Raw genomic sequence first — 12725 nt, 5'->3', positions numbered from 1 at the left:
ACGAGAGCCTCTCCGGAGCCTTCCATTGCATCCCCCAGTCTTTCCTCCTGCCCTCGGCCACGAAACAGGAGCTAATCAAAGAACGACTGGAGGGAAACAGGGTCACAAGTGCACAAGCATCCCAGGTGATACGGTGATGTGTGGAGGGGCCGGCCAGTGCCAAGCCCTGTTTGGCCTGCCTCTCACTGAGAATTCGGGCCAGTGGCATGATCTCGAGGAACTCCTTTTCCCTGGCTGCGACAACATGTATTAGGAACACAGACCTCTTGGCGGATGGGGTGGTGAGGCCTGGGAAGCACCCTCTCACGAGGAACGTCCATTCCCAACGAAGGATGCAGGGCAACCATCGGAGGCCCAGGCAAGTGCACCAGAGCCTTCATAATGAGTGAATGAATGGGGTAAGCAAATGAATGAGACTAATGAACAAATGAATGAATGAGGTAAGCCAGTGAATGAGACTAATGAACAAATGAATGAACGGGTAAGCGAATGTCTGCGTGAACAAAGGCATCAGTGAATGAAAGGTAACTGAATGAATGAGTGAGTGAATGAATGAATGATTGTTTGCTGCTGTGACCTTCCCCAGCTCTTCCTTTGACAGAGGAAGGGACAGGGTTGCCTAGCCAGCTCACCCCCATACCTGCCCGGAGCCAAGTGAGAGGCGTCACCAGCCCCTTCCTGGATGCCCTCAGAGTGGGACTCTGTTCCCCCTGATGCCCGGGGGTGGGGTGCTTCCGCGGGGCTGCCTGGGAACAGCAAGCAGTAATCAAGGCAGGAGGATGCCATCGGATGTGCTGGTGCCAGGTGATTAGGTGTTTGATTGGCGCCCTCCCTCCAGGCCAGCCACCTCCGGGTCCTGCAGTGGCAGGAGCAGGCTGTTTTCCTGAATGATACCTGGGGAGGAGTGTCTGTGGTTCTAAGGGGAGCAGCTGCTGAGGGTGGGGGTGCAGCCAAGTCCAGGGGTGCAGTCCAGTCCGGTGGGTCCCCTTTTCATTTGTCTCTTTACTCGGACATGCATTCACTCAGCAAGTAGCAAGCGCCTCGTGTGCACTGGGCATTCGGGGCGCGGTAGCGATCCGAGCCAACTGTAGATGCTGGAGGATTCTGGGTGTGGAAAAAGGTTGTAAATGGTCAGAGAGATAACCACCTAACTGTGTGGATGGTGAGGGGCGTGCAGAGATAAAGCAGAGGGCTGAGGTGAGGGAGTCCCCTCTACTATTCTAAGGAGGAGGTGAGGTAGGTTTTTGTGAGAGCTGAGACTCCAAGAAGGTGACAGGGGACCCCATAGGCCTTCTGAAAAAAAAAAAACAAAAAAAAAAAACAGCATTGAGGCCGATGACCAGCAACTACAGAGAGGGCCTAAGACAGAATTGTGCTTGACATCCTCAGGAGCCAGGCAGGACACCATGTGACCAGAGCAGTGAGCCGGGGGAGGGTTTAGAACAGAGAAAAGGCACAGTGTACGTGCACGCGTGTGCGTGCATGGGTGTGTGTGCACGCGCGTGTGCGTGCGTGTGTGTGTGCGTGCGTGGGTGTGTGTGCGTGCGTGGGTGTGGGTGTGCATGCGTGTGTGTGTATGCGTGTGCGTGCGTGCATGAGTGTGTGTGTGTGTGTGTGTGTGTGTGTGTGTCGGGGAGCGGGGAGGTGATGGCCCCGTGCCTACCAGATGGGGAAGGGATGGGGTGGAGGGCAGTGGGAGCCAACTGGGTAAGGGAGCAGAACCAGAAAAAAAAAATGGATAAAAATTGTTTTGTCGAGCTGACAAGACTTGCCAGTTTGTCCCAGGGAGCACAAAGGACATGTTGGTGCAGGTGACCTCACCCGCTTCCAGAATCTCTGGTCTGGCAGTGGCCTCCACCCAAATACTAACCTTGACCCCAGGTACTCTAAGATTCCAGAGCACCCAATAATTCCCAGGTTGCAATGCTCACATGCTTCTGACACCTCTGAGAGACAAAGAAGTGCTGTCCACCAGCCTGCTGGCAAGACATGACTTCTGTCTCCCAGCCAGCTAGCATCATGTGACTTCCTGTCCATCAACCAGCTAGCAAGACCATGACTTCCTGTCCATCAACTGGCTAGCAATACCATGACTTCCTGTCTACCAACCAGCTAGCATCATGTGACTTCCTATCCATCAACCAGCTAGCAAGACCATGACTTCCTGTCTACCAGCCAGTTAGCAACACTTGACTTCCTGTCTACCCCCTCCCCCCCCACATGCACACACCCAAGTGTCATCTTGGGGCTTCCTGAGACTGCAAGCTAGTGCTTTTCTAGACCTCTGGAAGCCAGAGCTGTGGGAGCTGATGCAGGACTCAAGAGGCTCCCATGGTCTTCACTCCCTGTATGACCAGGTGTGCCACAGGGGCAGCACCTGGGCCTGTCCTTGACAAACTGTTGTAGGAACCAAAAAGAGTTATCGAGTGAATGAGTGAGTGAGTGGAGGATGGCGGACAGTTGACTAGATGGATAAACGGAAGATGGGTAGAAAGGTAGATGGATACATGATGGTGGATGCATGGGTGGATGGGTGGAAAGATGGGTCTATGAATGATGGAGGATGGATGGATCAGTGGGTGGACAGCTGACTGGATGGATGAGTAGATGATAGATAGATGGGTGGAAATAGAATGATAGAGACTAGATGGATGAACGGATGGACAGTGGGTGGATGGATGGACAGTTGACTAGATGGGTAGATGGATGGATGGACAGTTGACTGCATAGATGGATGAGTGGACAGTTGACTGCATGGATGGATGGATGTTGGCTAGGAAGGTAGATGGATGTCTAGGTAGGTGGATGATAGATGGGTGGATGGATGTGCAGAAGAATGGATAGGTAGATGATAGACATATTGTGGATGGATGGACAGATGATTGATGGATAGATGTTGGATAGGTGGGGAGATGGAAGGCTAAGTAGGTGGATGATAGATGGTGACTAGATTATGGATGATGGATGCGTTGGACAGGTGGGTTGACGGATAGATGGACAGACAGTTCAGACTAGGGCTCCCCTTGTCAGTACTTGAAGCATCTCCCCCAAAACAGCCGCCTAGAAGAAAGAACCATTGGACGTGCAGCTTTGTCTCCAGGCAGGTCCCGTGTGTCAGTGTGCATCTGCATCACAAGACAGTTCACTCACTCCCTCAACACATGTTCCCGGAAATCCACTGCCCTCTCGACACTGGGGACCCGGTGACCTGAGCTGGTTAGGGCGGACCCTCTGCCTGACAGCAGTTACAGTAGTCCAGTCGCTACGAGGGCAGCGGGCAGTCCTCAGTTTACACCCGGGCTCTAGGGTTTGGCCTCATTCAGAACTGCCTGTCACCTGCACTGCTGGAATGCAGTGAGGACAGCCTGGCTCAGAATGCCTCTCACAGGCTCCGCCCTTCGCCCCCGGCCCCCAGATAATTGGCCCAATACATCTTGGTGCTGGAAATTTACATACAGCACAGGAAGTGATGGATGGCTGGAGTAAGCCAGTCTGTCTCAGCCCGGTGCAGCTATCCATCTCAGTGGGCTGCGAGGCCATCTGTCTTTCTGTCTCCTTGCTGGTGGCAGGCCAGCGTGTGCCCTCCATCCTGGGTCATCCAAGGCTCCTCTGCGAGCAACACTCCCCTCTCTGAGCAACCCCCCCCCCCCGAGGCTTGCTCCTCTTCTAGTATTCCTGGGCCCACGTTCCCCTGGGACTCCATGGACCTGTCACACAGAGTGGACATTCTTCTGTCCCAAAGATTAACTGATGGTTGCTGCTGTAGGGCACATCTCGCGCTTAAGCCGCTGACAGGTCGGCTGCAGATATTTTTTGAATGCCCCTTATACACCAGGCATTTTATAAGCACTGATGTGCAGGCCCGGTCAGTTATCTGAGGTCCCCTCCCAAACTCCCTAACCTTTCATTGGAAGACAGTGACACTGGGTAATTTTATCGTATGGCCCCATTGGTTTTATGTCACCTGGTTTGAGACATGGTCTCTCGCTGAACCCGGAGTTCTTTGACTGGCTAGACAAGCTGGCCATGAGCTCCCAGGATTCACCTGTCTCTGCCCCTTACTCCCCAGCTAATGCCTAGCTCTTTACTGGCTGCGGGAGTTCTGAACTCAGGTCGTGTGTGTGTGTGTGTGTGTGTGTGTGTGTGTGTGTGTGTGTGTGTGTGTGTTGTGGCAAGTATTCTATCCACCAAGCCATCTTTCCAGGACCAGTTAGTGAACTAAGAAGGGTGTCATTATTTAAAGACCCGGGACAGGCAAGCTGTGATGCCAAGCTTAGAATAACGTTCACTTTTAGTAGCTCCTGAGGCTGGGGTGAGAGAGAGAGAGAGAGAGAGTGTGTGTGTGTGTGTGTGTGTGTGTGTGTGTTAGAAACACAAACGTCCTGAGTCTTAAGCTGGACAGCAGATATGTGGTGTAAAAAAAAAGATTTGTTGAGTGTAGTGTTGAACTTAAAAGTTTTGATCAAAAGGAACATACTAAATCAGACATGGTTGGCATACCCATGTGATTAAATACTCGGGAGGGAGACTGAGGCAGGAGAATCCAAAGTTTGAGACCAGCCTGGCCTACAATAGTAGCATCCTTTCTTAAAAAAAAAAAATCTCGAACCAGAGGTAACCCCAGGTGTTCATTTGAAGATAAATAGAAATCAGACCAGCTGTGGGATCGCACACCTGTAATCCAAGCACCAAGGAAGGTGGTGATCGGAGGTTAATAGTTCAAGGCCAGCCTGGGCTACATAGTGAGCGTAGTGTGTTTGAGGTCAGCCTGGGCTATATATGTATAAAATAAAGATAATTCAAGTGGAATAGCATTGTGGTCAAAGTTATGCTGAGGGACACGTTTCTGACCTTGAGCCCACAAGGTTGGTGGCAGCTCATGTGTTCTGAGGCCCTTGAGGTGCAAGGGCTGAGGTGACAGGACCATCCCAGAGCTGGGGCACACACCAGGCAGTGGGGAAGCATAGACCAGCCGCAGAGGCCCTGGTTCAGCTCCACCCCAGCTTCCCCTCTCCCTCCCTGCTTGCTGGCTCGGGCCTCAGCTGCATCTATCATCTGCTCCCAGCTCATTAAAATTATCTCTTTTTAGTTGCAAATGGGCTGTTTATGAGGATCATTACTTGAATGGTCTGCACAGGGCTCCGGGCTGTCTGTCTGCTGCTGATGGCTAGTTAGGTTAATCGCATGTGTCTCCTCCCTGCCTGGGCCTGGCCCAAAGTCTGGGACTGTGTAGATCATGGCTGGGGCTGGACAGGATAGTCTTGCTGAAGTGTGTCTGGCACAACCGCTTGCCGGACACCCTCGCTGGCCGGGCACAGGGTGTCTTTGAAGCCAGGCTTGAGAATGAGGCTGGCTTATGTTTCTGAGACTAGTTCTTCTGTTCCCTTGAAATAAATATAGTTCCGTGGGCTTTTCTAAGTGCGTTTATTTTAAATGCCCGTTGTCAAGCCCATCTCTTGGGTTGTTGATTTTCAAGTGCCCATTTGTTCAGAGTACAAGGGGACCCGTTTTAATGTCTCTGCTTGGCACCCTGTCCTCTGTGTGTGTGTGTGTGTGTGTGTGTGTGTGTGTGTGTGTGTGTGGTGTGTGTGTGATATTTTTACTGACCTGTGAAAACCTAGGACATTTGGATCTAGCAGGGTGTTCTCTGTACCCCTGGTGTGTCTAAGGAGGAGATGAATATCAGCCAGTGTTTTATTGAATTCCTGGCAGGGTGCGTTATGATCTTGAATTATTTAAAACAATCCCCCCCCACAAACACCCTCAGCTGGTAGAGAAAGGGAGCTGAGAGCAGCTGAAAATTTGCCTTCAGGACCCACCAAGGAGTTACCCCCACCTCAGTTATTAGGACTGCCTGCAGTTCGCCTCCTAGCCCCTGCCTGAGACCTCTCAAGACATGTTACTGTGTTCATTGCACAGGATGTTTTACATTAGGAGCCTATCATGGTGCCTGGGACACACAAGCACTCACTAAATGGTAGTTATGACTGTCGCATTTATTATTACCGTGGCCATTGTTGCTTGCGTATTTACTGTAGAAATGCTGCAAGCATTCGAGGTTGGAGGATGAGCGTCAACTGAGGCAGAGTTGAGGGGAGCATGGTCTGCATCGTCTGTGACGGCATCTGCTCCTTCAGGACTGGGCAGGAGGGCTGGACTTCCAGTAGTCCAGGGCTGGGAGCTGCTGATGCCCCCGCTGCCTGGCCTGGCCCTGCTTTGTGCTGATGCAAGACACCCAGCTGGTCGGATCTGCACCCACCAGCAACCAGGATGTATGGACGGAGGGAGGGCCCTGAGGTAGACAGACTGGCAGCTGGATGTCCCCTGCATAGCTGTTTCCTGTTATAACCTGTGTTGTGTGTGTGTGTGTGTGTGTGTGTGTGTGTGTGTGTGTGTGTGTTGCATTCTTGTATGTATGTATGCATGTGTGTGATCATACATATGTGTCTTCCAGTTGCTCCCCAATTGGTTTAGGGATACATGGTCTCTCACTGAACCCCATGCTTACACATTTGGATAGTCTGGCTTGGATAGGGATTCTCCATCTCCACCTCCAAAGGAGTGGGTTTACCAGCAGGCCACCACGCCTGCCTAGCTTTTAGGTGGGTGCTAATGAGCTGAACTCCAATCATCATGCCTGTACAGCAATCCCTTTATCTACCAAGCAATCCCTCCAGCCCCTGGTTGAAGAATTCAGCATCCGGCTCCGAGCACCAATACCAATAGCGGCTGGGTGAAGAGGTGCAGGGTCCCCGATATAGGAACTTACAACCGCAAGTGTATCAGTACAGCACATCCATGATCCCAGCACTTTGGAGACTGGGCTCCAAAATGTATAAATAAGTGCTCATAAATCTCATAGTGTAAGATACAGAACAATCCAGAACCCAGTGGTGCATCCCAAGTTCCCTTCTGTGTCCTGCAGCAGTGCAAAAAATACACCCAGTGGACCTTAACATTCTACTTATTTCTCCCCTGCCAAGTGAGGGCCTCATCCTCCTGGCCTACCAGTTGTGGGAAGATATATATATATGTATCTCCATTCCTCACCCAGCTCAAAATTCCTCGTGCTTTCAGGCTGGTAGCCCCCAGGCAGCCCTGGCCCGTGCTAATATGGGACTATGTTTCAGCACCTTGGAGAGCATCGCCCTCCTCACCCAGGTTTTAAGCAGAGACTGTTGGTGCCCCCCTCACCCCGCGCCAGTCTTGTGATTTTTTTTCTCTCCAAAAGTTCGCTGTTCTTTTCTAGAAATAGACATTCCTTCTTGAATTGCCCCCCCCCCCAAAAGAGCTCCAGGACCCAGAGGCTGTCCTCACAGGTTTGGGGGACCAGGTCTGTGGCACTATGGTAAATTGCCACCGAGCAGGCATTTCAGACACCAGTCAGCTTTCACAAAAGCCCTGCAGTGGGTTAACAGTACTTTTATTTCATTATCTAACAGTGGAAGGGTTTCATTGTGTGTGCAAGACGAATGTGTATTAGCGGTGACAAATGGGGTCTTTCAGCACGCCGCCGCACTTCGTCATACATATGTTGGATTAAAGAGTTCGCCCTGGAAATACGCTCCCCGCGTCTGCGTGCGCGTTTTTTAATAAATCTGATTGCAGGAATTTATTGCACCACCGGATTTAGGAAATTATGGGGCTTGATTGCTGCAACTATAAACGGGTGATGTATGCAGGAGGGTTCATCGAGTTATCGTCCAGGAAAAAAAAAAAAAAAAGAAAAGAAAAAAGGCCATCTCAAGTCAGTGCCAGCAGTTACAAGCCACATAAACAGAGCGTTCCTTGAATTATGCAAATGAGTCGTGACAACTCCTGGTGAATTGTACTCCTCCTGTGAAAGCCCCTGCGACAGCATAGGAAGCTTCGAGAGAAGCAATCAGGCACATACATGCCAGCAGCCGGCCCCGTCCATGATGCATTTCCCCCCCCTTCATCCCCCCCCTCTCTCTCCATCCCTGGTCTCATGTGTCCAAACCCGGGTCTGATTCCTGAGTGCACACACTCAAGCCAGCTCCTCCCTCCCCACCCACCCCCATCTGTTTCTTTCCAGGCGGCGGCGGCGGCGGCGGGCAAGGGTTCTGGGAACCTTTGGTGATTTACCGTGGGGTATGCACAAGGTCAGCGTGCTTCTCTTCGGCACCTTCATTTTTCCAAAATCTCCCGGAATTAAAAAGCCATCTATATCCTAAAGAGGCGAATTTATGGGCCTTTGAGCGGGAGAAGGCGCAGTTGGAGCGGTGCCCGCCGCTGATGTATGGAAGCTGTCGGCAGTCCGCTCGCACGGGGGAGAGCGCCCATACAATATGCCGCGCGCCGCTATTTTGACACGCTTCGGAGATGTTTTCTTCAGTCGCTGACAGGCTTATGCCATCACTCCTTGGAAATCCAAGAGGTGGGGCTGGGGTGGGGAGAGATGGGGAGGAAGTTCAGAAACCTCAGTCTAACTTGGTCTGGCCCAGCAGCTCCTGAGGAGGGCAAGAATGAAAAGCCCACGCTGTCCTGGAGGTCTTTTCGTTTGTTTGTTTGTTTTATCCCATTTTTTGGGGGGAGGGGGGGATTTTTTTTTCATTCATGCCAGGAGTCAGTATCTAGCCTTTTCTCAGCCCTGTGAGTTACAAAAACTTGTGCCGAGTGCTGCTACGTTTACAGTAATTCAGAAGCAAAGAGAAGAAAACAAATCTCCCCTCTCTCTCTCTCTCTCTCTCTCATTCCAGAAGGAGCTTAATTCCATCGCCTCGGAGGAGCTGTCTGTACCACAGGAGGAAGGCGAGCATTCTCCTAAACGTTTAATTGAACTCCGCCGGGAATTTAAGAAAAATGTGCCAGAGGTAGAGTGTGCCTGCCGCTACGGCGTTGACTCAGAAGGGACACGGCTTGCCTTCCCCCGCTCTGTTCAGACAATACTGTGGAAACTGTAGACCTAAGTGACTAGCAAGAAAAGAAGCTAATTAGCCACAAAGATAAATCGTAGCCCTGGCCCATCGGCGGCCTTCACGTTGGGGGGGGAGGAAGGGGCCCCCCAGCACACTGACTGGAGTTGGGGGCATCCAAGTGCCTCCACCCAGATCGCTCTTACCCAGGACGCCGGGCAGCTCAAATCTGCAGTCAATCCAAGTCCTGATCTTGGGTGGAATGGCTGGCATTTGATGGCTAAGACATTCGGGCCTGAGGTCTGGATCATCTTCTGCCTGCCCGTGGGCCTGGAGGACATAGGCTCTGAAACCCGCCCCTCACTGTCAGTCAATGCACCTGCCCCTCCCTCCTCCATTGAAGTTCCAGACCTCAGTCTTGGTCCAGAGATAGCAATGGCCAGGCAATGGAACGCTCACTCCCTCTTCCCTAAGGAGAAGACCGGCCCAGACATGTGTCTGTCCTTTTCTGAGGTGGAATGTGAGAATTTTATTGTTCCTCTGCGATCGGGACCCCTGTTGCTTCTCAAATTTAAAAAACAATTAGATAATTTAAGCCAGGCAGTGGTAGAGCACCACCTTTAATCCCAGCACTAGGGAGGCAGAGGCAGGAGGATCTCTGTGAGTTCGAGGCCACCCTGCTCTACAGAGCAAGTTCCAGGACAGCCAGGAAACCCTGTCTCAAAAAACAAAGAAACAAACAAATACAATAAACTTGAAAAAGGGACGAGAATAAACAACAAAATGGGGCCCTTGGACCCTGTTTTGCTTTGACAGGGCCGAGATACCCTCAGAGAGTGTGAACAACAGACCCAGGGCCAGGCCTGAGCTCCAGCCAGCAGCTGCTGCTTCTGCCTGACACTGTCTCAGCTTACCTGCTGGGGTGTGCTGGACCACGGAAGGCGGGTGGGGGCTGGCAGCTGTCCTGAGAACATGGGGGGGCCGGGGGGAGGCATTCCAGGGCCTCCCGTGGCTCTTGTTGGTGGAGGCAGGTACCAAGGTGCTGAGCCTCACACCTGAAACTGTAGAATCCCACCAGGATGTCATAAGCAACTGTGGTTCTAGAGGGCAAGTTTTGGGATGAGGGTCTAGCTAGAATTCGTTTCTGGGGGTAAATCTAGAAAGCCGTGTGAGAAGGTGTGTGCAGGAAAGAGGCAGAAGCCTCAGACTGGACTCTGTCTTTCTGTCATGGCTTCTACAAGCACAAGTGAGGTCTTTTTGAGACAGGGTCGCACGTAGCTCAGGCTGACCCGCAACTCCTCCTGCAGTTGAGAATGACCTTGAACTTCTGATCTCGCTCTCTCCATCTCCCAAGTGTTGGATTACAGGTGTGTGCTATTACACCCTGTTTATGTGACACTTGGGGCAGAACCTGGGGGGGGTCATGCATGCTGGGAAAGCACTCTGCAAACTGAGCCATATCCCCAGCCCTGCCCCTCTCTTTTAAACACCATACATAGCACGGTCTATAAACGGAGTTATCTCCCCACATCGAGAGTGCCTCTGGCCCTCCCGTCTCTGGGAAGCAGAGCTGAATCCCTTGTAGGTCTTCACAGCACCACACACCTTCTTTCTCTCTCTGGCCCTCTCAGACCGTGTGTCTCATCCTCTCTCCCCTAGCATAGTAAACTCGACCTCAACCGTTGCTTCACACGGGCGCGCTCAGGTGAGGAGGGAAATCCAGGCCAGGTTTTCAGCCTGCGAGTTTGACTTACATAATTTTCAATGCTACATAATTATGCAATTACATAATTAGAAGGGATAAATTTCCACTCCTATTATAGTCATGGTTCTGGAAACTCTCGTGTTGGGAGCTCATCCCTCCTGATGGGAGAGTCGTGATAACTTTATTTAAGAGCATCCTCTGGGGGGTCCAGTCCACCTACTGCATGTGGCCTGCCTGGCTTCCCCCTAGGACTTACACATCCATTGGCTTAGCACCCATCTACTTCCCCATGTCATGACTCTCAGATGTGAGCCCCCAAACTCATTTGAATATGGGGTCCTGAGAATGAGAAGAGCCTATACGAGACGTCTTGTGACTTGTGCTCAAATTCCATCTGTATCGAGTAGACCAGCACCCATGGGTCTCGGTGGCCCCTTTATAAAATCAGGGGCCTTTTGGTCTGAAGAGTTCCCCATGCTTCCTCTGAGGCTTTCAGATCCACCTGGCTGCCTGAGTCTTAGCCGCAAGTCCCCAGGGCCAGCCCCTCTGTGCTGTGGTACATGGCCACCTTCTCCTGGGGGCTTCCTGCTTCTGTGCATCCAGGCCTGAGACTGTGACCTTGAACCTCCTGAATCTGCTGTCACTCTGCCTGGCAGACCGGCTCCTGAAACCAAAGCCACAGGCACCGTCTGTGCGTCCCCTAAAAGCCCACCTTACATCCAGGCAGCAGCCACAATGGGAAGCCCCAGAGACAGAAGCCAGTGTGGAGGGGTAGCTGGGACCAGAACAGGGACCTTCTCCAGGGCGAGAAATGGGGTGTGTCCCCCCATGGTTATGGGGTTTCTCCATAACCTCCTCCTCCTGCTTCCCTGCCGTCCCTTCTGCCTCTTTACACCTCCCACAGGGCTTTGACCGATTGTGGCAGGAGGAAGGATCCCCAGTGGATCCCTGAGGGACCCACAGGCTTCAGGGTTAGCACCTTGAGACACTCATCTCTGCTGAGTGCTGCGAGGGGTGGGGGCGGGCCAGAGACCACCCCTTGGGTCTGAGGAAATTGGGACATCTAGGTGGCTAGAGCTGATCCTGTATGCTCACAGCATTGGTGAAGCCGTTGGTTTATACATGGCATCACAGGGCTGGGACTGAGCCACGTCCCTAGAAATCACTCCATGCTCTGGGGAGGAAGGACAGACATGAATAGCGACAACTTTTGGCGAAATGCAAGATGCACATTCCTGGGAGGTGGCTGTGTGGATGAAGCAGCCCCGTGCCACACCTGGCAGGACAGAGGGACTTCCTGGGGGGCTTTTTCCACCTAGCGCTGAGAGAGAATCAGGGCCAGCTCTCCAGCCCCCATTCCCTTGAGCTAGGTCGCAGGACCAACCATGCCACGCACAAGGATGTTATGAGTACTCTCATTGTAATATTCGGGAGGCTGAGGCAGGGGGTCATGAGTTCAAACCAGCCTGAGCTACGTAGCAAGACCCCATCTCAAAATGCTGAGGGCTGGGGGGGGGGGCGGTGTAGCTCAGGGGTGGAGCATAGCGTTCTTGGCTCCATCCCCAGGACCACCGAGAAGAAAACAGGTGTGCATTTAGGAAATATCCATCCTGCCTCTCTCTTCAGAATGCCCAATGCTGTGTGTGAGATATTAAAGGCTCTAAAAAGTACTTCAGGGACAGAACTTGTGTGTGTGTGTGTGTGTGTGTGTGTGTGTACCTTACCACAGTTCCCGTGAGGGGTGCAGGGTGGGCTCGGGGGTGCCTGCCCTGTGGTAGACCCTCCGTCGTCTCTTTTCAGGGAATCAGAGAGATGGTGGCTCCCGTGCTGAAAAGCTTCCAAGCTGAGGTAAGAGCCGGTGGCAAAGCGCTTGGGGAGGTGGGGGTGACTTGCACTGGGCGTCCCTGCCCCAGGGTGAAAGCTGAGGTCTGAGGTAGGTGAGCCCCTGCTTCCCTGCCTGCTCGGGCATCCTTGCGGATAAGGCCCAGGGGGTCATCGTCGGCCTTCCCAGCACATCTCCCTCCCCACCACTCTCTGGGTGAAGGTGGGTCACGGCCAGCCCACCTGCCCGTCCACCCCACGACAGCAGAATGCCCTACTGTCATCTATGGCATTGACAATGTCCCTTCGCCTACCTGAGAAGA

At 52.5% G+C, this 12725-nt stretch overlaps 1 protein-coding gene across 1 annotated transcript in view; it reads left to right on the top strand.

Moving 5' to 3' along the window:
• Positions 1-12725, top strand: part of Cux2 (cut like homeobox 2) — a 92089-nt gene that overhangs the window by 15904 nt on the left and 63460 nt on the right. Inside the window, exons 2-4 of the mRNA XM_059249763.1 lie at positions 8057-8112; positions 8721-8834; positions 12382-12429. Of these exons, the coding sequence (XP_059105746.1) occupies positions 8057-8112; positions 8721-8834; positions 12382-12429 (218 nt within the window). The remainder of the gene's footprint in view (positions 1-8056; positions 8113-8720; positions 8835-12381; positions 12430-12725) is intronic.

This window comes from Peromyscus eremicus, chromosome 23 (assembly GCF_949786415.1).
Source record: "Peromyscus eremicus chromosome 23, PerEre_H2_v1, whole genome shotgun sequence".
Classification (NCBI taxonomy): Eukaryota; Metazoa; Chordata; class Mammalia; order Rodentia; family Cricetidae; genus Peromyscus; species Peromyscus eremicus.
The sequence above is the reverse complement of the archived record's forward strand: the minus strand, read 5'-3'. Positions and strand labels throughout refer to the sequence as shown.